This window comes from Macrobrachium rosenbergii, chromosome 9, assembly GCF_040412425.1.
Source record: "Macrobrachium rosenbergii isolate ZJJX-2024 chromosome 9, ASM4041242v1, whole genome shotgun sequence".
NCBI classification, from domain to species: domain Eukaryota; kingdom Metazoa; phylum Arthropoda; class Malacostraca; order Decapoda; family Palaemonidae; genus Macrobrachium; species Macrobrachium rosenbergii.
Genome location: NC_089749.1, coordinates 33,012,313 through 33,037,312, shown reverse-complemented (window position 1 = coordinate 33,037,312; position 25,000 = coordinate 33,012,313). Strand labels below are relative to the sequence as shown.

General features: G+C 34.4%; 1 protein-coding gene across 2 annotated transcripts in view; it reads right to left on the bottom strand.

The window, feature by feature from the left end:
• The window catches only part of LOC136841683 (visual pigment-like receptor peropsin), a 754,051-nt gene that overhangs the window by 80,953 nt on the left and 648,098 nt on the right, over positions 1 to 25,000 (bottom strand). For both annotated transcript variants that reach the window (XM_067108876.1, XM_067108875.1), the window contains one exon: positions 20,496 to 20,661. In XM_067108876.1, coding sequence (XP_066964977.1) covers positions 20,496 to 20,661 — 166 coding nt within the window. The remainder of the gene's footprint in view (positions 1 to 20,495; positions 20,662 to 25,000) is intronic.

Genomic DNA, 25,000 nt, shown 5'->3' with positions numbered 1-25,000 from the left:
ACAGTTTCTCTGAAGTATTCGCCATTCCATGACTGTCCTTTTTCTTTGATGATCCACTTTAACCATTTGGCTGTGAAATAGAGAAAAATTCCCAAACATTCAGGAAATTTCACAACTTGGCGATAACGCACGTCATCGCTGATATCATCCAACTTTGTAGCCCAAATGATGTCAGTTTTATGATTTGGCTTCCTGACTGTGTAAATGAATTCATCTGATGCAGCAACATGGAGAAAGTCAGCTTCATCCCAGTCTTTAAGAAATGAACCACAAAACCATGCACAGTCTTCTCTCTGTTGCTGAGTGATGTTGGGCTTGCTGATAACATGAAATGGCTTGGTACCAGATTTTTTCAACTCATGATATACAGCACTATAACTTCTCTTCTTTCCCCTTTTTGTTTCTAGTTCAAGCGCCAATTTACGTAAAGACTTTCTTGGTCTACCCACTGCCTCAGCTATGATGTCTTTTGACACCTGAGAAAGGACTTCAGGCCTTTCAAGATTCTCACTCTTTTCGTGATGACAGTCATATGGATTTTCATTCCAGTTTATTTTAACAAAGGATTCATCTCTTTTAATGTATTTAGCTATCCAGGAACGTGACATGAAGGATGCGCCAGCATCCCTGGCCTCTCTGAAGGTTATAGTCCGGATTTGGTCAATCCATCTGATTTCCTCTGAGTCGTTAGCCATGGCTGTATCTAACTCCGTCACTCAGTCTGAAAATGCAGGAAATGTAAAATGAAAAATAGCTTAATAGAAACCTAAACTAATGTCATTGGAGGTAGGCTATAGCAGAAAACTTCATAACTTTCCATTTGTTCTGTGGGGGGGGGGCTCTAATTTCGAAACACCCGGTACATTTGATGTTTTGGGAACGGGCAAGTTATATCGCAGATTAAAGCCCTCGTTATCATAATAAGTACACTGTATCGATCTCTGACTGCAAAAGTGGTATGTGGAGGGAGACAGAATTTCAGAAACTCTTTTAACATTTGATCATTTACTCGCGAAAAAAGCTCGTCCTAAAAGCTTCGCCGCCAGCGAGTAAAATGATTTTATGGAAGGATGACTGCCACCAAAGAGTGTGAGACAGAAATCGGTAAAGGCCTCTCTCTCAATCCTTACGAATTACTGACATAAAAGTTATCTCCGTAATTTTGTTGTTTTTTTTATCATGTTTGCACAGTAAAATACATTAAACTCCACAGCAGGTCCAATGCAATGATGCAAATATTAATTCACCAAAACCTGAAGTCATTTTGCCCTGTATGAACTATGGAAAACTGGACCTCAGGAAATACACTGTAAATTTCCCTCACTTTTCGGATTATGCCACTGAATAACCAGCACTTTGCCTGATTGTTGTTGTGCTTTATTACCAGGCCAGTTACATTATGGAAAAAAATCTTTGTATTTATGTGGTGTGTACGTATGCATACATACACATAGTTGCGGTAAATCAACTAATATCATGATGTTATGGTCGTTGGGTTCTACATTTGGCAAAAACTTTAGTCATTCTAATTTCATCTACTTGCAGCCTGGCAACCGATTGCCCCACGGTTACCTAAAAACTTATAAATGCGACAGAAGATGAGAATTAGACACTCTACGCAATAAAGCAGAAGCCTAAGATTCTATAAATCTAAGGCCTATATGAGGTAGTCTTGGTACACCACATACGCGCAAACATATATGCACACACGCATACTATATATATATATATATATATATATATATATATATATATATATATATATATATATATATATATATATATATATATATATATATATATATATATATATATATATATATATATATATATATATATATATATATATATATATATATATATATCCGAAGAGGGAGAGGGACAGGCGTGTTGGTATCATGACTTTATTAAAGTTGCCTGACGTTTCTGGACCACAAGTCCCATTTTCAAGGATAAAAAGGCAAACAAATTTATAATCATTAAAATGACTCAGACAAAAACGAAAATTAAAAATTACAATTGTTATAAAATGATTAAAAAAAGACTGAAATACAGACTAGAAGGCACACCTATATTTCAAGCAGAAAGACAGTCGAGTAACAACGAAGGGCAACTTGGGGCTCCAGGAACACTCACGATAGGTATAGAGGCGTGGCAGAGGACTGGGAGTTTAACTGCGGAACAATCTGTTTAATAAATAATGATTCCAGAACCGTTAGAAGTTGGTCATTCCAGGCTCTACCCAATATTTCAAAATCATCATATTTTATTTTATGGTTACATTCAAGCACATGGTATCGTATGCAACTTTAATAAAGTCATCATATCAACATATGTGTCTGCCCCTTTCCCTCTTCGGATCTTGACATAGTTTTTAGCAACTATCTGCCTCCTGTGCTATATATATATATATATATATATATATATATATATATATATATATATATATATATATATATATATATATATATATATATATATATATATATATATGTATATATATACTGTATATATATGTGTGTGTGTGTATGGTATACATATTATATACTTTCTGTAAACTAACAGTTTTATATTTTTCTTAAAAAGACAAAAGAAACAAAATTTTATTAAGTCACTATATGTCGACCTATGACTATTGAACTAATGATAATTGGTCGAAATATAGTGGCTATTTCAAATTTCTTTGTTAATTTTATGGGACTTTTGGAGATAAATATACTGTATATACAGTAGGGTGTGCTTGTGAGAGAGAGAGAGAGAGAGAGAGAGAGAGAGAGAGAGAGAGAGAGAGAGAGAGAGAGAGAGAGAGAGAGTACCAAGCATTCAAAACCAAATCAAAATTTAACAGAAATTTGAACATTTTCGTGAATACCCAAGCTTTATAAACTAATTCCTGTTCGAAATACACCCGCTAAACTATTTCCAGCATTACTCTTACAATCGCAGATACTATTATTTTATATACAATTTCACCAAACATTTACACAGGATATTCCCATCCAAACAGCTCTTATATTAAAGCATTTCTCTAATATTTCAGAAATACGTGCGTTCCAATTGCATGAGCTTATGCAGTAATATAGTCTAAGCTTGAAGCGTTCATTCCAATCTGTAGCTAAAAATATCTGTCTAAGTAGACTGTGTACAGAGATCTAGTTAAGAGTTGGCTTCCATTGAATACAACAAAAATGCTTGGTATAATTATGTTCTGAACATTTCTATAATAATTTGTCCGTACAATCATCTACGTATGCAAGCATGCGGAAACAAACGCGTGCTCGCACATACACACTTTATACACACATGAAACACCCATATATATATATATATATATATATATATATATATATATATATATATATATATATATATATATATATATATATATATATATATATATATAATATATATAACTGAAGATATTCTGTTGGCTACGTACCAACAGCATCGAGCAAACTATTTTTTTTATATTTGTCACCTAAGCAACCAGGGACCAAACCTAATATTGCTGCATTTCTTCGCTTATCAGAAGATTATCACTATAAGAACCAGGTTACTACTGTCGGCGTATGTGCACAAAATATAAATATTTTTATATAATTATATATTGGCTGACCAGTCTGGGGCTGCCTGGGAAAACTCTGAATGACAACTGATAAACTACCTCTCTTTCTCCTCCCGAACACCCCCTCTACTCTCTTACTCTCTCTTTCCAACTCTCCCTCACTCTTTCCCTCTTTCTCCTCCCTAACACCCCCTCTAATCTCTCTCTCTCTCTCTTTCCTGTTAAGATAGTTGCTTTAGTTACACTGCCCAGCATTTTTTACATTTTATATTTCACCCATTTTCACCCCCTATTCCTATTGGGGCTGAACTTGGACTTAAAGAGCATCGGGAGTGTTACTGTTCATCTCAGCGACCTCATAAATTATGGTTTAGACACTTATATCTGTCATTTTGGCATTTTATTTTTCATCCCTTCTTATCCCCCAACTCCTATCAGGGCTGAACTTGGACTTACAGGGCATTGGATGTGTCACCATTCATCTCAGCGGCCTCAAAAACTATGGATAAGACACTAGCATCTGTCTTTTTTGGTTATTTTTTATATGTCACCCCCATTCCCACCCTGACCCCCTTTGGTGCCAGCACTGTCTTGCTCCCACAGTATTCTTTCCCAGGTAGTAAGTCAAATGTTTAACGAAATGAGGTATGATAAATTTAGAGAGTTTATTTAGTTACAAAGTCTACAGGCAGAACCAGCCCCATTTCCGGGAAGCCCTTCCCACCCCCACCTCCTTGTGCTAGTGATGTCTTACCCCCACAGTATTCTTTTCAAGATAGTGAATCATATGTATACCAAGTTTGGTTGAAATTCCTCAATGCTTTTCAGAGTTATGTTGAGCATACACACACATATATATATATATATATATATACATACATATATATATATATATATATATATATATATATATATATATATATATATATATATATATATATATATATAAATGTATTTGTATATATTTCCAGTTCTCCTTCAAAACAGACAGGGGTAAATTATCCACACACTATAGTTTACAAGGTCCTCAATAAGAAAAAAAAATTTATATGCCTATCTCATTCTCTTCTCTTAACAGTTTTTGAAATGGGATCCATGTGAGGCGCTGCACATTTGGTGGGCTGTTCAAGCATTTGTAAAAAGAGGGTGCTGAATATTTGGCAGTTTCCTCTCATCTGGACAAGATTTACACGAGATAAAAAATCAAAATACAGAATATTTTGTACCAAACTAATTTCTAAAAAAATCCTGTTTCAATTCTACGTATTCCTGTCTTTCTATTTCATGCTAGCTGACCATCCTGGCGCTGTCTGGGAAAACCCTGAATGACAACCGATAAACTCTCTCTCTCTAAGTCTCCTTCACTCTTTCCCTCTATCTTCTCCTCCCTAATACTCCTTCTACTCTCTCTCTCTCTCTCTCTCTCTCCTCCCTACTACCCCCTCTCTCTCTCTCTCTCTCTCTCTCTCTCTCTCTCTCTCCAAGTCTCCCTCACTCTTTCCCTCTTTCTCCTCCCTAACACCCCCTCTACTCTCCCTCTCACTCTCTCTCCAACTCTCCCTCACTCTTTCCCTCTTTCTCCTCCCTAACACCCCCTCTCTCTCTCTCTCTCTCTCTCTCTCTCTCTCTCTCTCTCTCTCTCTCTCCTGTTAAGATAGTTGCTTCAATTATATTTCCCAGCCTTCCTGACATTTTATTTTTCACCGCTTCTCACCCCAAAACCTATCAGGGCTGAACTTAGACTTAAAGGGCATCGGGAGTGACATTATTCATTCATCTCAGCAACCTCGAAAATTATGGAATTATGGATAAGACACTAATATCTGTTGTTTTCGTTATTTTTACATGTCACCAGCTTCCCACTCATTCTCCCCCACCTTCCTATCAGGACTGAACTTGGACTTATAGGGCATCAGGAGTGTCACTATTTATCTCAGCGACCTTGAAAACTATGGATTAGACACTAATATGTTTAGTTTTCGGTTATTTTTACATACCATCAACTTCCAACCATCCATTCTTAACCCCCCTTCCTATTAGGGCTGAACCTGGACTTGAAGGGCATCAGGGATGTCACTATTTATCTCAGCTCGAAAACTATGGATTAGACACTAATATCTGTCATTTTTGGTTATTATTACATGTCACCACCTTACCACCCCTCCTTAACCCCCTTCCTATTAAGGCTGAACTTAGACTTAAAGGGCATATGGAGTGTCACTATTTATCTCAGTGACCTTGAAAACTATGGATTAGACCCCAATATGTTTAGTTTTCTGTTATTTTTACATATCATCAACTTCCAACCATCCATTCTTAACCCCCCTTCCTATTAGGGCTGAACCTGGACTTGAAGGGCATCAGGGATGTTACTATTTATCTCAGCTCGAAAACTATGGATTAGACACTAATATCTGTCATTTTTGGTTATTTTTACATGTAATCACCTTCCCACCCCCTTCTTACCTGCCACGTCCCCCTTCCTAAGGTCTGAACTTGGACTCAAAGGGCATTGGGAGTGTCACTGTGTATCTCAGCGACCTCAAAAACTATGGATTAGACACTAATATCTGTCGTTTTCGATTATTTTTACATGTCACCCCCTTCCCACATCCCCCGCTTTGGTTCCAGTGATGTGTTACCCCCACATTATTTTTTTGCAGATATTAAGTCATATGTATACCAAGTTTGGTTGAAAATGCTCCATGTGATTCAGAGTTATTCTAGCACGTACACACACATACATCCATATATATATATATATATATATATATATATATATATATATATATATATATATATATATATATATATATATATATATATATATATATATATATATATATATATATATATATATATATATATATATATATATATATATATATATATATGTATGTATATATATATATATATATATATATATATATATATATATATATATATATATATATATATATATATATATATATATATATATATATATATATATATATATATATATATATATATATATATATATATAGATGAATATATATATTTATATTTATATCATATAATATATATCATATTATAACGTCCTTGTAGTTTAGTTCATTCTGATACCTTTTACAAGGAATCATCTAATACACCATTATATCCTTTTCTTGTAATAATATTACTATATATATACATATATATTATATATTAATAATATATATATATATATATTTATATATATATATATAAGTATATATATGTACCATTCACAGGTGAAAAATAAGAAACGGGGTGTAGGTCCTGACAGGTTTCTGACTTTATTTCAAGCCATTAATCACGTACAAAAGTGATAATAAATTATATATATATATATATATATATATATATATATATATATATATATATATATATATATATAAATATGTGTGTGTGTTTGTGTGTGTGTGTGTGTGTATGATGCTTCATACAGGGTGTCCAATTAAGATGATGCTGAATGCAGGACGCAAAAAATGGGGAAGGAATTTTATTCACATTAATATTAAAAGGCAACTGTTTTGGAAAAGAGTTATTCAGAAGTAATAAAAAATATGAAGAGAAAGGGAAGCGAGAACCTCTGCATTGTTCCTGTGCTTGTCCGGGAAAGACGGGGAAAGACTTGCAAGCAGTTAAGAAAAGGAACGAGATAGCGAGAGTTAGGGAAAGCTTCAGATTTGGCGATTATCATGCTGAATGAACACATATTTTAAGTGGCGATATTGAAAAGACTAAATAGAAAAGGTAAAGAATAAATGCTGCAAGCTAAAGAAAAGAAGGTTACTTTTGCAAATGTCTTAACGAAGGAAGAAGAGATAAAATGTTTTTTATAAAAAAGAGTTTACTTAACTGGAAGACTTTAAATTAGATTAAGATAATATAAAATATACGAGAGCTTCTGCAGTATTGCAGATTTACAGCAAGAAATTTTGGCTAAAGCATGAAATATATTCTTGTTGGGAATGTACTTGTAGATAAGTGCATGTACTTTTAATACACAGATTAATGCATCTTCATATACGAATCTAAAAATGACCAAGGTACTTTTGCCACCTGTTAACAAGTCACGGAAGAAGCCCATCAACCTTTTTGAAAGAAGGGCTTCACAGATCTGGAAAAATGACGAAATCTCTCCATTACGGTGGGGTTTTAAATAAAAAAGATTGAAGGTGCATTATCAAAGTAAGTCTCAACAAACTCAAGAGAGATCTAGCAAACTTATGTAGTTAATGGGGGCTCCTTCCTTTTCATTAAACCGCAAAAAGTACTTCCCATAGGCAATGTTATGGAATGGATAATGTGGAAGAAGGATAAGGAAGAGGACTGTTGCTGATGGTGTTCAAAGCCTTAAGACTTACACTTTAAGAACTCTTTATGCCAAGGAAACAACGACGGCCAAGAAACTACTAGAGAAAAACAAGAGCAATAAAATATAATTCTAACGGACCTTTTCGTATTGCAACGGGAAATCTGCGTAACGAAAATGGTCTTTATAAGATTCTGTGAACAAAAGAAAAACTACAGCTTCGTTTTTCATTCGAAGCAAAGACGATGAAAGGCTGATTAAGTTTCCTAATATCTGTTGGAAAGACAATAAAAAAGTGCATTAAGTAATGAACGTCTTACTGGGTGGCACACTACCTTTTGCAATATGTTATTCAGATTATACAGATGAAGTATTCTGTATTCTGGAAGTCAACATTATGAACGATTGATCAAACCGGTTAACTCTTTTAAACACCAACTTGGGTGCGGTCGCCAGTTTATGAGAAAAGACTGAAGCACAAAAGAAATGAACTAATGCACTGGCGTTTACGTCACCCTAATCTGAGCTTTAAGACAAGTGAAGGAAAACCTATTCGTGTAGGGCACTGACAGTCAACTGTTTTCTAAAGACACCAAAGGAAAGACAGTCGTGTGATGGATCACGACTGTGTGAACACAGCTTGCAATTAACTGAAACTATTATGAAGTAAAATTAATCTAATATGATATAAACTCGTTATTGTCGTGATGAGCGGAATTGCCTAAAGGGAAGCGATTAAGAGGCCTTATAGTTTAAACAATGATAACATTTTGATTTTACAGTACAGCATGCATACGCTGTTCCAACTTTACAGAAGCCTGACAAGTTTCATAAGCAAGAAAATTGAATTCGCACTCAAATATGAACTTCAATTTCCCTTCTCCTAATGAAAAAATATAATGAGTAGACCTCATCTCATTATTTTCTCGAAAAACAATGTTTGAAAGGAGCATGTGGTTATCGTTTAAAGTTAGGGATAAAATAATATCAGTTGCAAAGACTTGAAAGTAATAGCTCCCCAAAGACTGAAATCTCTTCCTAGCTGGACAGAATAAAGCAAATAAAGCGTGTGCCGCTTCATGACCGTGAACACACTTGCTCGTTATAACAGCGAAATGTAATCAATTATTCATTTTAACTGAGCTGCGGCTATCCCATTACAGTGCCTAAATAAATCTGTGACCAGAATGCTTGTTACAGGAAATAACAATACAAATAAACAAAGAATGATATTAGTAAGCAAAAAGAAGATTTCATCCCTTTCTAGTTTTAAGAACATTACATTCGATTGCGTGCAAAGCAATTAAAAAGAATTAAAATGGAATGACATGAATAAAACCAGCCTCAGCTTCATAGCTTATCGTGTTGGTTAAACAGCACAATCTCATATCAGAGAGAGAGAGAGAGAGAGAGAGAGAGAGAGAGAGAGAGAGAGAGAGAGAGAGAGAGAGAGAGAGAGAACCTTTGCCAAAGAAAACAGGGGTTTCAAAAGTGTTCCATTTGCTTTGTTCTACGTCCGTTAGGAATCTCTCGTGGGACATCGACTGAGGAAAGAAACCCATCCGAAAAGGAGACAGGGGCATATCTTCCATTTGCAGATCTTTTGGTCCCGGTTTTTAGTTTTCTCTAAAAGAAAACTATTGAGGTGGCTTTGTCTGTCCGTCCACACTTTTTCTGTCCGCACTTTTTCTGTTAGCCCCCGGATCTTAAAAACTGGTAAAGCTAGGGGGCTGCAAATTGGTATGTTGATCATCCACCTTCCAATCATCAAACATACCAAACTGAAGCCCTCTGGCCTCAGTAGTTGTTATTTTATTTAAGGTTAAAGTTAGCCATGATCGTGCGTCTGGCAACGCTATAGGACAGGTCACCACCGGGCCGTGGCTGAAAGTTTCATGGGCCGCGGCTCATACATCATTATACGCTGTACAGAAAACTTGATTGCGCCGAAGAAACTTCGGCGCATTATTACTTGTTTTTTCTGTTGTAAGGAGTCATTTTACTCAAATTACAGAAACATGAGACCAGACAAGAAATGGAGCAAAGACTATACAGGAAGGAAAAGAGAGAGGTGGAAGGGTAGAAGAAGCCTAAGGAGGAAAAACGAATAGGAGTCTTCGTATAGAGACAGAAGAAAGATAGTAACACCTAATCAGCCTTTTTTTTTAATAAAAGTTACGAGTAAATGCTAAAATACAGCAATGAAATCTTTCGTAGCAGATTTCCTTCAATTTTTCCATGATGATACATTTTTGCGTATCTTCTCCTTCGTCATTTCTTTTATTTGTTTTATCTAATAAAAAAAAAACATTTCTAAAACTACAGTAAAATACCTTCCCCTTCCATGACAGAAGCAACAAAATTATATTTTTCATAAAGATCAAAAGAAATCTGAAATAGTCCACGGTTTTGACAAGATTACAAGTCGCTGTTCTTTGAGGAATAGAAGCAATGACTAAAGCCAGATAAAGGGCATATAAGGCATTTTCAACTTTAACTGTTTAATTCGCTTTCTTATCCTGGAACTGGTATTTTATTTGTGTAGCAGCTGTAGCTTGTACTTAACGTCTTCAAAAGTTCAATGTCTCAGAGTTGAGATAAGCCACGCCTCACTCTCTCGCCTTGAACAGATAGTTTTAGCCGGAACATTTGTTTGCCATCTATATTCCCACTCCGCAAGTAATTGGAAGCGTGCGCCCATGATAATGAGGCACTAGAGAAGCAATGAGAGACGAGTAAATGAGTATGACAGCTGTTATTGCCAGAGGCACAGACTCGGCGCCATTTCTTGGCTATATCCAGTAGGTAAGTCTTGCCTCATTGATCCCGCCTCGGGACACGACGTGGATCGACCCCGGTCTTGAGTACAGCCGTCCTTGGGTGGGATCGCCTCTAGTATTGGTAACTTTATCCTTTGCAAGGGCCACAGATAACAGTACAGATCTAGACTTACCCAGATCCAAAGCAGGTTTTCAATTCCTGCAAAGCCACTGACTTGTCACCCATTACCGAAGAGTGATTTCCCAACACCGATAAGAAAGGGGAAGGGTCTTAATATTTGTTTAACGCAAGAGTGCATTCACGACAGTGGTGAATGGTGTAGTGTATGTAGGGGGGCCAGAAAGGATACTGATGAGCCTTCCATGCATGCGTATGGAGCACCTGGTGCTGTGGAAAGTTTCTGCACATGGGTCCATACACGATTGGCTGTTAAAAATATTTGGATATTAAACATATACATATATATATATATATATATATATATATATATATATATATATATATATATATATATATATATATATATATATATATATATATATATATATATATATATATATATATATATGTATGTATATATATAATATATATATATGTATATATATATATATATATATATATATATATATATATATATATATATATATACTGCATTCCCCATTTACATTTTCCAATTAATTTGCGCTCAAAGTACGTGAATGTTGGCATTGCATCTCAATCTTTCTAAAAGTCCAGAGCACTTGTCTACTGAATGCGTGAGGACTTGAACGTGAATTCTTTAAACGATACCGATAACTCCGCAACCTCCGTAAGATTCTTGACCTAAAAATTGCTTCTTTTCATATTGAGATATCCACTTGGGAATGAGGCACTCATATCGCTCTACATTATTGACTGCCTAAAAATTCATCAGGGGTTCTTGAGAGAGAGAGAGAGAGAGAGAGAGAGAGAGAGAGGTTCATTGTGAGAGAAATTCTCCAACTGCAAGAAAACCCTCCTCTAGAAGTTTGAAGAAGTATGAGCAAGACCATACAACTTTTGGCATATACAACATGTTAGTATCTAGACTCGTGTCTGGAGTTTTGTTACTATTAATAGTCATCAGTATCGCGTTTGCAAGGTCAATTGGTTCAGTATTGGTCTGCCAGATATCAATCGCCTCAGCTATAAAAGGGTACCAGAGAATGTTAGGACTTAAGAAAAGGGGAACAGAAGTAGCTACTGTATCCCTAGACACTTGCTGAAAACCGGAAGGCACTACCTTTATGGGGCCATTCCATCTAAAATGAGAAAAAGGCGTATGGTGAAAAAATAAAATATGTGCATCTATAACTATATGGATTGATGCATAGCAGACACACAAACACACACACGTACACAAGTATATATATACATACACACACACACACACACACACACATATATATATATATATATATATATATATATATATATATATATATATATATATATATATATAATGTACGCAGATAAACACAGGAAAGAGAAAATTAAAGACCAGGTACACCCACCAAAGAAACCGATGTCACCTCGCCAAACCTTGCTGGGAGAGATCATGTCCTTCTTGCTCTGAACGGTAGCTGAAGTTCCAACTACCAATGCATAGTTACGATGGTTCGAATGAGAGGAGGACGGAAATTACCAAATTCAGACAAAAAAGTGCAATAATGACTGAAATATATTTGAGAGAGAGAGAGAGAGAGAGAGAGAGAGAGAGAGAGAGAAATTTTATTCTTTTAAGAAATGTAATCGTATTTTATTTCGATATTAATTATCTCTTTTAAGCACCGAGCACGTGGGGGTGGGGGTAGGAGGATATTATGATAAGGAGGTTAAAGGTGATGGGCAATTGGGTGATGTTAATGTAGGGCTTGACGAGATTCGCTTATCAGCATATTTGACGTGGCGATATTAACACCCTTATTGATAACAGTTTATCAATTATTTCAATTCCCCATGAAGACATAGATATGTATCTTTATAGCATTACTTATATCATCGTTTACGTTCTGAATAGTTTTGAGGGAAACTGGAGGGACCTGGTTTTCCGACGAGGGGGTTTGCGACACAGCCATGGACGATGCGTATCCCAAAAGCCAGTAGCCGAGTAGTTTTGACGGCTGGGGATTTGCAGCCTCGAGGGGGAAGGGTATTTTTCCAAAATCGTCATTAGCAAAAGTTACGGTGATTATGGATATCAGTTTCCCCAATTTCAGAGTAAAAACCGTCGAAATATGCTGCATCAAATATAACCAAAAAGTAACTCCGTTCTTTGCAAACTGAGCGGAGAACAGAACCATAATAGCAGATGGCCGAACAGTCCCAAACAGCCACCACTCGGGACATAGTTATCGACAATAGTATGATTAATCTCAGGTGTTCTTAATCAGGGGTACTCGCTCCTCTATGGGATGTAAGGCCGATTCCTAGGGGACCTTTCAGACGAACAAAATAACGCTAGAAGCCAGGAAATACTCGTAAAAATTCTGGTAACACTTTAACAGAAGTTGTGTGACAGGGATATTTTTATTTCCTCGCTACTGATGTCATTTTGTTGACTATCAGATATAGTAACCGTGTTTTCCCCCAGACACTTGCCCGTTCGTCTAGAAGGTGCCTAACTCGTGCGAGGATGAATATGAATAATTAAGACAAATATATATTTCTTTATATGCATATTACTTTTTTTCTCGAAACGAAAATAGTAATAACGCTAGCTTTGTGAATGAAAAAAAAAAAAATTATCAATACACTCACATCAATTTTGTTTCTTAACATTTCTTTAATATTTTTTTTTCCTATTTTCCAATTCTGAGGGACTGCTGATTTGGAAAGGGTGCACACTAAAGAGAGAGAGAGAGAGAGAGAGAGAGAGAGAGAGAGAGAGAGAGAGAGAGAGAGAGAGAGCCCTTTTATTCTTTTAATAAATGCAATCGCATATTGTTTTGAAAGTAATCACCAAGAAATTTCATGACCTTGTTTTATTTTAATTTCGTATCATATTTATAAGAAAAATCCATAAATATTGATGAAACTGGCTATTCATATGAATATTGTCCTAAGCAGCCATTTAACTACGTCCTGGTAGTTGGAACACAAGACATCTTTCAGGGCAAAAAGGGGATTCTCTCTCCAGCCAGGTCTGGCGAGGCGACATCGGTTTCTTTGGTGGGTGTACCAAGCGCTTTCGTGTATTGCGTATACTTCTTCGGGGTACAAAAAAAAATACATATATGGAAACATGAAAGAAAAACTTCATAAACCAAAGATCAAAGCAACCAACAAGCAAAACACCATTACATTGTGTAAGCAGTGGTTTAAGAAATAAATTGCCACTGCCATACGGGTAAGAATACTTTAAAAATGCTTAAAAAGTCAAACTACTGTTAGTAGATCAAGCAGTCGCTAAAAGATGACCTTGTACTTCCCTACAATTTTATGAACATGATAACTATCTAATTTTAAAAGATCTGAACTAAGATTCATAAACAAGAGAGTTTACTTGTTCATAAAATTGTATTTGAAGACAGCATTTCTCCAATATTCCATACTTTTCCTTTCTCTCGGGTCAAAGTTTAGGAGGAAAAAACGTTTCTATTTCTATGTTTCAAGAATTCTCTTGGCCTTCATTATATCTATATAATGTACACACACACACACACACATATATGTATATATTATACATATATACATATATATATATATATATATATATATATATATATATATATATATATATATATATATATATATATAAAGTGAATGTTCGTATATTTGTTTGGCTTCTATAGAAATCTAAACCGCTTGACAGACCCAGACAAAAGTTTGCACACGGCCTCTGTGTCAACCCTGAAAGGTTTTTAACTCAAAATCAAACCCCTACCCCATGGCAGACATAAAAACAATGACAAAACAAATGAAATTTTCGTTTTTACGTCACCATTTCCTTCAATTTTCTGGGTTTATTCTAATTTTTTTACCTGACACTTCACCTTTTCTTCTGGCACTGGCAGAAGTATGATTAACCTACAACAATAAATCGCCTATAACATAAATTTTTATCAGAATTTACATGAATTTTGATCATAATTTATGATAATAATTAACATAATTGTTTATTGCCTCTACAAAATCTACATTGAAAACTTAAATCGATAATTTCTTTCCATAGTAAGTGAAGCTGCGTCTACGGATGCGTAGTAGTGGCTTAGTGCACCTTGGACACTCCAGAGGTTGGAATTAATTATCGTGCAAGCTGGCATAAAACTTCACTGCTTACAAAAGATAAGTTTCTTTTCATGTTGCTTGGTACTGATTACCTGGAAGATAAAGACTGAAAATTCTAGAATAAAACTTTACAGGAATGTAGGTCATTACACTTGGAAATCTTTTCCAAAAGGCACTTGGAGAGTCAGTGTTTTAGATACAAATAGGGATTAAATTAAGAAATGGCAACTACTGCGCTTCGAGAAACCCTAAGTGCTCACAGCTTACACAACACGTCAATTCATACCTTTTCCTGATGCACTCATACACAGTAAGGAATAGTACTCCCATCATTTAGGAAAATAAAATTACTGTTTATGGATATATATTAGAATGATATAGATTCACTTCTATCTTTTATCAACACGTATTTAATCAAAACAATAATTATCCGATTGCCTAACATTACTCCAAGAAAGGAAAGATTTTGTTTGATTCATGATTACGTTATTGTACGAACTGACCAAGTTTGTGGATGCCATATGTGTAACTTTATACACAATTCTACGTTAAGGAATTTGATGCCATTGTAATTTGCTATGTTATGTCAAAAAGTCCCTAAAACTAATATAAAAAAAAAAACTATTACACGTTGAAGTTAGCCATATAGGAAACTGTTTTGCCACTTTTTTCTTAATATGGTGAGGGGGTGGAAAGCTAACTATTTCAGCAATTCACTTAATAATAGGAAAGAAGTAAAAAGGCGTAACAGAGTAGACTAAATATTTCTTATAAAAAAAAAGATGTCTATTCTCATACAATATTAATGAGTTTAAATTAGAACTGACGGGCTGGTTCAGTTATTTGTGAATTGGACAGTGAAGTTTACTTTCATTATAATAACACATATCATAACAAGACATCATTGGCCTAGGCCTGTACCAAATTATCTGATCACATGGAAATATTGTTTTAAGATTTTTATTGTATGATTTGGACTTACAACGGCCTACAAATAGTGTTGAAGGGTCTAACAGTGAAATGAACAAGCCTATAAATAATTAATTCATATTCTGATCAGAGCACCTGAGATGCTTCCCAGATGAAATACAGCAGCAAACTGTCACGAAATTGGCGCTAACCTGTCCACACGTGCAATTACCTGTCAGTCGGTTGGAGGATATTTAGGTAAAATAATACCAACAGTTCACCCATTCTGGTGAGTGGACTGTCTCCAGCCACAAACTATTGGCTACACGAAAGTTTTAATGGCAGTTTCGACGAACTGACTGAAGAAATGACTTTTAAACTTGATCGTGAATACACGGCCTTAAGTTGTTGAATTCTATAATAGTGAATGGGTGTGTTAGGAGAGGGAGAGAGAGAGAGAGAAGAGAAGAGTGAGGGAGGGGAAAGCTGGAGAGAGAGAAGAGAGAGAGTGTTAGAGAGAGGAGAAAGAGAGAGAGAGAGAGAGAGAGAGAGAGAGAGTCGTTCATGCGTTCAGCGTTTTTCTGGGCAGCGCCGGGTTGGTCAACTAGTATATATATATTTATATATATATATATATATATATATATATATATATATATATATATATATATATATATATATATATATATATATATGTATGTATATATATAGTTTTGAGAGAGAACGACACTATCAATCTTTGCAATGAACTCGCCTTAAGCCTGTCTTTTCACCCGAATCTCTCTCTTTTAAGCACGATTAGCATTACACGATATTACAAACACGTCATACTTTGAGTGACAACACAGTTTCGTCATACATACAGGTGTATTCATCATAAGTATACAATCCCGGTCGCCCTCGATCCAAGCTGCTATGAATCGTGGTTGGGTTACCCTTAAAATTGCGAACATCGCTTCTCTCAGATCAGTGATGTCAACTAAGCCAGAGGTTCCCAAACTTTTTGTTCCTCGGTACCCCTTGGGCTTTTTTATAGGTTCCCATGTACCCCTAACACTAAAAGCTAAGCTTAATATTTAAAAAGAACATTTTAATATTTTTATATTTTAAATTTGTGGAGTCTGCATGTGTAGATTACATAGGTATCTTAAATGGTTGATAACAGAAATAAAGCAGTTACTAAGGTAATTTATATTTTGATCCAGCACATACAATACATACCTCTTTATTATTATCCAAAACATTCAGACCAAATATACCCACTGAAAAGTGCAAATGTACCCCTGGGGGTACATGTACCCCAGTTTGGGAACCCCTGAACTAAGCATTCCTCTAATCACCGCAAAATGGCAAGATCGCTCTCTCTCCCAGGATCCCTTTTCAGTCTCAAATGTCAGCAATCGTCAGCATCTCTCTAATAATTGAAATGTCGTTAAAATGACTTTCTAATCACTGCCAATGTCGTCCAAAAACTTTTACACTGTCGATACCAGGATCCAAATCTGTATATATATATATATATATATATATATATATATATATATATATATATATATATATATATATATATATATATATATATATATATATATATATATACATATATATATACATATATATATATATACATATATTCTTTCGAAATGGGAACTAGGGAACACATGGGATAGTACTTAATTAAGTAGGTGAACGACGAGGATTGTCATACAGTCTATCAGCGTGTTAAGGGAATGAAGTCTGTTATCTGTATTTACTCTGACCAATAAACTAAAGATCAAGAGAGGAGTTTAAATTAAATTCACATTGATGTGAAATAGAGCGTACTTCTCAGGTTATAAAGCAAAGCACTTTGAAAGTTGGTATTTCAGTATATTAGAATCAAGTACGTATAACTGTCAAAATAAATAAAAATGGCAGATCTCACTCTGAGATTATGTGACTGTCATTTGTTAATGTTGTTCCCCATTTCCTTCGTAAATAAATGACTGCAACAATATTATTTATCTCTTCGCCCTTCGCAACACATTCTGACCATTTCCCCTAGGGGACAATACCTTCCTTTCTCTGTCTGTTTCTGCTTCCTTACCTATTGGAAAAACAAATATTATGCTTATCACCCATAAGGGGTAGTGATGAGGTGCATGTAACGAAAGACCCCTATCTATAAAAAGGTTTCCCCAGGCACAAAATGACTCTTGCTCTCCCAGTTTCTGCAGCCGATGGTATCTCTAGCTTTTGTTCTATTTTGACGGTTGGAATTTTTTCGTTTTTTTTTTTCTCATATCTATTTTTGCCTTCTTTTTCATTAGCGCTTCAAAAAGCAGAAATTTATGTAACCAACATACGTTTTTATGTTGTAGTACCCTTCCAATCATTACTCTGGCATATTCTTTTCAATTTATTCCGGATTGCCATCTACTGTAATTCCTTACGTTATCCTTTATACTCTTTATCCCATAGTGTTCGCCAAAAGATTTTTTTTCATCGATTACTAAAAGTTTCAGAAAGCTTCACACTTCTGAGATCTTTAGCTATCCCAAAAGTTATGTTTTCCGGCGATCCCCGTTCTTCTAATGCTCACAAATATTTCGACAACTTCATATCTTGCCAAACCTTCGTCGAATACCAACTTAAAATTTTCAGCGAATTTAGATAAGGCCCTTTGTTTAAATGTGATCTTTGTACAAAGTTTTATATTTCTTTCAGTATCTCATCGTTTCCACAGACACTTTTCCTTCCTAACATTAATCTACTCCGATGCTGACGCCACACACATAGACTCACACTTCTATTCAAGTGAGGAGTCTTTGAAAACAATTAGATTAGACGTTGTTCGCCAAAGGCAACACAGACAACCAGAAACGAGGAGGGGTTTCAAAGTCAATTTGCTATCAAATCGGATCTCGAGGACATGATTTTTCAGAGATTTTAAGTTCATAGACTTTACTAGCCGTAATTAACTAGCATCGTTTGTGTACAATCCAAATTCGATACTTGCAACGGAATATGATTATGATTATTCAAAACATAAAACTTGCAGAAAAAAATAGACGAAGAGCACATATAAAGCATTATTATTATTATTTTTTTTTTTTAGAGAATCAGGACACTGTCAATTAAAACTTCAGATGCCGACTCTATTTTTATTTTAACATGAAAAAACACGCAGGTCTGAATTTGGAAATTATAATTTGTTGGGATTATATCAAAATATATACAATGGAAATAGCAAGAAGAATGTAAAGTTCAGTTGCTGATTCTAATTTTCATTCGAACGAAAAAGCACAGGGGACAGAATTCGGAAATCATAATTTGTTAACAGCACCACTTCCATTTATAAGGGGAGAAATTACAAAAACGCTTCTAATTTAAATTATTATTCTTAATTTTAAAATACAGCTCCAATAACAGTTCCCCCATTGCTACAAGTTACCATCCTACGTTTCAAAAATGAAAATCTAATCTTTTAAAATAATAAGAGAGAGAGAGAGAGAGAGAGAGAGAGAAAGAGCGTTACGCCTCTTAATAACCTCCAGAACTAGAGAAAGAGCAAACTTTAAAAATGTAATCGGCCTCGAAGGCGTTATTTTTACACGGAACACATGTTAAGAAATGTCGAGAGAAATATAAAACCTACGTTATTCACTGCAATTCTTTACCGAATCTTTACCATAATTAATCATCACAATTTCAACAAAAATCTCGTCTTCACCTGTTTGTAAATTAAAGCATGCCCTAAGTCGCTGAAAGTACAATGCGCAGAAACAAAACCAAAAAGAATGAAGTGGCGTATATCACTTTCACAAAAGATTTACAAAGACGTTCGTAGGTGTTCATATAATAAAAACACAACAGACTTGTTCTATCTAATTCCAAAATAAAAGTTCAGGCCCTGAACCTATCATCTAAAGCACCGCTGTATGCTCTATTTCCAGTCACAATTTCGATGAAATTGAGAGGAAAGCACGCAAATGAATGAAGATCAACAGATGAAGACTTGTAAGCCATTCTCTTTAACTAAAAGCATGGTTAAAGTCTCAGTAAGCTACCCTGAAGGTAGTAAGTAAAAAACACAGTTTCTCCTCGCTCCAAAGAAACCATCATTTACGCTAAAGGAAGGAAATTCCCAACGTATTTAAGATCTAGTTTTTCTGTTTACTGGCAAACTTCTCAAACAACCATTTCAAAACAAACGGTCGACCAGTTCATCTTCTGCTTTGTCCCCTCTCAAGCTTCCTGGGTTGTGTGGCATTATCACAAATAACACTCATTTATACACCTTTCCATAATTGTTATACACCAGTTACAATTATATACCCACTCCAACATAAAGGAGTATGCAGAATAAAAATAACAAAATAATTTAATTGCATTACAGTAGTGCGAACTTCACAGGCAAGAAGCGGGAGGATTTTAACTTCCCTACTGCCTCCATGCAAATACCTTTGGAAAAACCAAAATAAACAACATCCATATTTAAAGCAGACAATGTCACCAACAAGAATCTTCACATAGATACTGTCTAAAGTTAAACACCTTCAAAAGAAACCTAATTATACGTCAAAGCCAAGCATGAAAAAATAAAAAATCGCTGTTGCTGCAAGACGCGTTTTCTATGGAAAAAATTAGGTAAAACAAAATCACAAAGGAAAGTGAAAGCAACAAAATCCTTACCGGCCAGCTAAGGAGGAGACACCACTGAAGGGGAAACCTCCCAGAAGGCAGATCCCTAAGTCGGATATGCAGAGGTTCAGGAGGAGAAGATTGGACGGCGTCAGGAGGACTCTGAATCGCAGGAACATGGCCACCACAAGAGCATTGTCGAAGGTCCCCAGAACACCTGAAGAAGTAAAAGGAAAATGTAATCAATGAATGTGCTAATTTTATTGAAACTAAATGTAATTTAAATTTGGCGCAACCTAGCAATGTTAGTTGTAACGTATAGACTAAATTTCACTTAATATGACACTAAATATAACCTCAAAAACACTCACAAACACACACATTATATATATATATATATATATATATATATATATATATATATATATATATATATATATATATATATATATATGTATGTATGTATGTATGTATACTATACACACACACACACACACATATATATATGTATATATATATATATATATATATATATATATATATATATATATATATATATATATATATATATATATATACAGTATATATAATGTGTGTGTATGTGTGTGTAATGTACAATATGTAAAACTGATTATATAAAGATGATGGCTACGAAGGGGCGAAGAAGTTTCCGTGACCACTATAAATTTGAGACTGACCTTTAAAAACTTTTGTTACCCAGAAAATGTGAAAATTTACTCCAGAAAGAAAATCTGCTTTTCTGGAGGAAATTACTGGCATTTTCTCTTCCACGCCAAATTCCAATATTTCTTACAATGTTACACTGATATATGCAATGATATATACTTACAAATACAATTATGCAAAAATTATGCAAAGGATGATGATAATGATGATGGAGAAGCTGTTATTATCAGCATCATTATTGTAGATATAATTAGCATTTCTTTTCCTTTATAATTGCAATACAAAAATACCATTAAGCACAAGCATATACACACACACATATATATATACACATATAATTTATAAATATATATAATACATACTGTATAATATATGTATATATTTATTATATATATAATATAATATATATATATATATATATATATATATATATATATATATATATATAAGTATGTATATATATATATATATATATATATATATATATATATATATATATATATATATATATATAATATATATATATATATATATACATACATATATATACACATGCTTTTTTCCCCTCCTCTATACGGATGAGTTGCAACTTTTTCTTGACCCAAGCAGACGTTGGTATCCATTTAAAATTGCGAGGGCTGGTGAGTGATAGGCCGAGAGCGAGCAATCCACGGACTTGGCAAACGTGAGCTAACTCAGACACCTCGCCGACTTTGGGTGAATGGCCCTCCTAAATGTGAGCGGTGATCCTATATCCTCATTCGGTACACGCTATCATAATGATAACTCTCATTTTCGTCTTTCGTTACCTGTCCAATTTTAAATCAATTTAAATTCAGCGGTGTATAATTCATCAAAGAAAAAAGTTAGTCACATCAAACTTTCCTCAGAAAATCGTTGTTATTAGCTATATAAAATATGAAATCATCCAAAGGGAAAGGTCATCGGCGATCAATTTTGTATGATAGTGGCAACCAACTGGAAAGACAACTAGATGAATTAAACATTTCCTGAATATCGCCGCACATTACATTTTGTAAGTAAATGAATAGTATATAGGCTACAGCCCTTCCCCAGTAGATAAAAGATAGCAGACTTCTTTACTTGACTAATCTTTTTCATTTTTTCTTTCACACTGACCGAGCATTCATACAGAATATACGTAAAAGTGCGTTAACTTTCAGAAAGTTCCACAGAACAGCGAAACGAAAAGAGAATAAGAAAAACGACAACCTACAAAACGGAAAATATGCTGCCTCTCTGAAATTATGAGCATTTACGTTGGCAATGTAGCCAAAGTGATTTGGTTCATTTAATTATGAGAACTTGACATTGCAATATAGTTAAAGTGACTTGGTTCATATCATATGAGGAACTTATTTTTCACTTTATGTACCTTTCCAAGAAAGCAGTTCATGGTCTGAAACAAATACTTTTTCCGATACAGTAAATCGTAACTTTAATTTGATTCTTTACCACTAGAAACAAGTACAAAATACGCCGAAGTTTCTTCGGCGCAATCAAGTTTTCTGTACAGCTTATAATGCTGTATTAAATTCTCAGCCTCGCCCATGAAACTCAGCCACGGTCCGATGGTGGCCTGTGTTGTTGGTACCTACATCGGTGCCAGAAGTACGATTATGGCTAATTTTAACCTTAAATAAAATAATAATTACTGAGGCTAGAGGTTTGCAATTTGGCATGTTCGATGATTGGCGGGTGGATGAACAACATACCAATTTGCAGCCCTCTAGCCTCAGTAGTTTTAAAATCTGAAGGCAGACGAAAAAAGTGTGGACAGAAAAGTGCGGACGGACAGACAAAGCCGTCACAGTAGCTTTCTGTTACAGAAAACTAAAAGAGGAAAGTGCAATTTTTTATTCAAATGAATTAAAAAAATCTTTTGTAAATGCAAAAGATTCAAACCACAACTTACAAAAGGAAAGCTCACGGAACAGAAAAGAGTTAGGGGGCAATTTCGCAGTGTAAACCAAAGGCAGACTCTGACTTTCAGATGAAGCTATACTAAACAGAGATAAAATCATGTTATTAAAAATCAACAATTTCTTCCATTTGTAAACCTTTCCCCTCTACCAGTTTCCCTATAAAACTAACTACTCCCGGAGTATTCAAGGACCAAGATTTCCATCGACATATCTCCGACATTTTCAGCACATTCTGCATACCTTTATGTATCAAGTGATACATAATCTAAGAAATCTGACCCAAGCAAATTTTTGTACAAATTCTAATATCATTCTTACAGTGGAAATTCGGATAGTAACAATACAGGCGTCTTTGTAAGCTGTCACGTCAATTGTTCAGGTAACGTACTGGTCATATTTTACCTATCTTATCATCACACACCAATAACAGCTATACATTCGACCAATAGCTTTATTTCACTGGGAAAGAAGTACTGTTTTATATCGAAGGTATATATGCTTCCAGGGCTCGACTTGACACAACTTCGGTTCACTGACATGTTTTTCTATTATCTGAAAGCTTAATAATATCGAATGTATTACTGGATTTAATTTTGAGATTAAAAGCTGAACACAGCATTTAAAAAAAATTAAAGCAAAAACTAAATAAGTTGAAATTACAAGAAAACAATACGGAGGGTTAGCAATGCTCAACGCTTTGGTAAAATTAGTATAACTGAAGACTGAGGAGCCAATAGTTTTTGAATATTTAAAGGATATGTGCTTGTAACAAGAAAACTACAAATCAGGCAAAGTTCATTTAATATCTGTCAGATATTAAGGGAACCAAAATACTATACCTTTCTTCAAAGTGAATATAAAGAAGATTTAAATTTGTTAATACGATCAAATAATTACCAAGATGATTTAATTTGTTAATACGATCATCAAATAATTACCAAGGAGATTTAAATTTGTTAATACGATCATCAAATAATTACCAATCTTGATTTCTTAACTTTAAGTTTGAGCAGATCGATTACTAAATACTGCACTGATCTACCGCGTATTCAGATTTAAGTGTTTCACAAAATTAATGAAAACTTTAACCTTGCTTTGCGTCTGTCCCAAAATGCTACGTTGACACAATTACAATGCTTTTACTTAAAACTGCTTCATTAATATCGCGTGTAAAAATTTATCAAAATCACCAGATTTTTTTATTACAACCTTTTTTATTGTCGGGTCTGTTAATTACATTATTAATATTATATAACATTAATATACATGTTTTATTTTTATGGTAGTAAGCGAAATGTTAACTTAATCACTGTATATACATATATATACAGTATATATATATACTGTATATATATATATATATATATATATATATATATATATATATATATATATATATATATATATATATATATATATATATATATATAATCAGAAAGCTACAAAACGTCCTTTAATATCAATTCACTCTACCTCCGGAAATAATATATTTTCATATATGTTACCGAAGGGGAATTTTTAAGTTGATAATAAGTCCACCGTCCCGTGGATCGAACCAGCGACGGACGAGGAATCAGGACTACAGTGACGTTAAAGTCGTGGGATCGAACCAGCGACGGACGAGAATCAGGACTACAGTGACGTACTAACGTACGTCACTGTAGTCCTGATTCCTCGTCCGTCGCTGGTTCGATCCCACGGGACGGTGGACTTATTATCAACTTAAAATTCCCCTTCGGTAACATATATGAAAATATATTATTTCGAGGTAGAGTGAATTTGATATTAAAGGACGTTTGTAGCTTTCTGATTGTATATGAATCACGGTGATGTGATAAATAGTCATATATATATATATATATATATATATATATATATATATATATATATATATATATATATAATGTGTATATAGATATATGT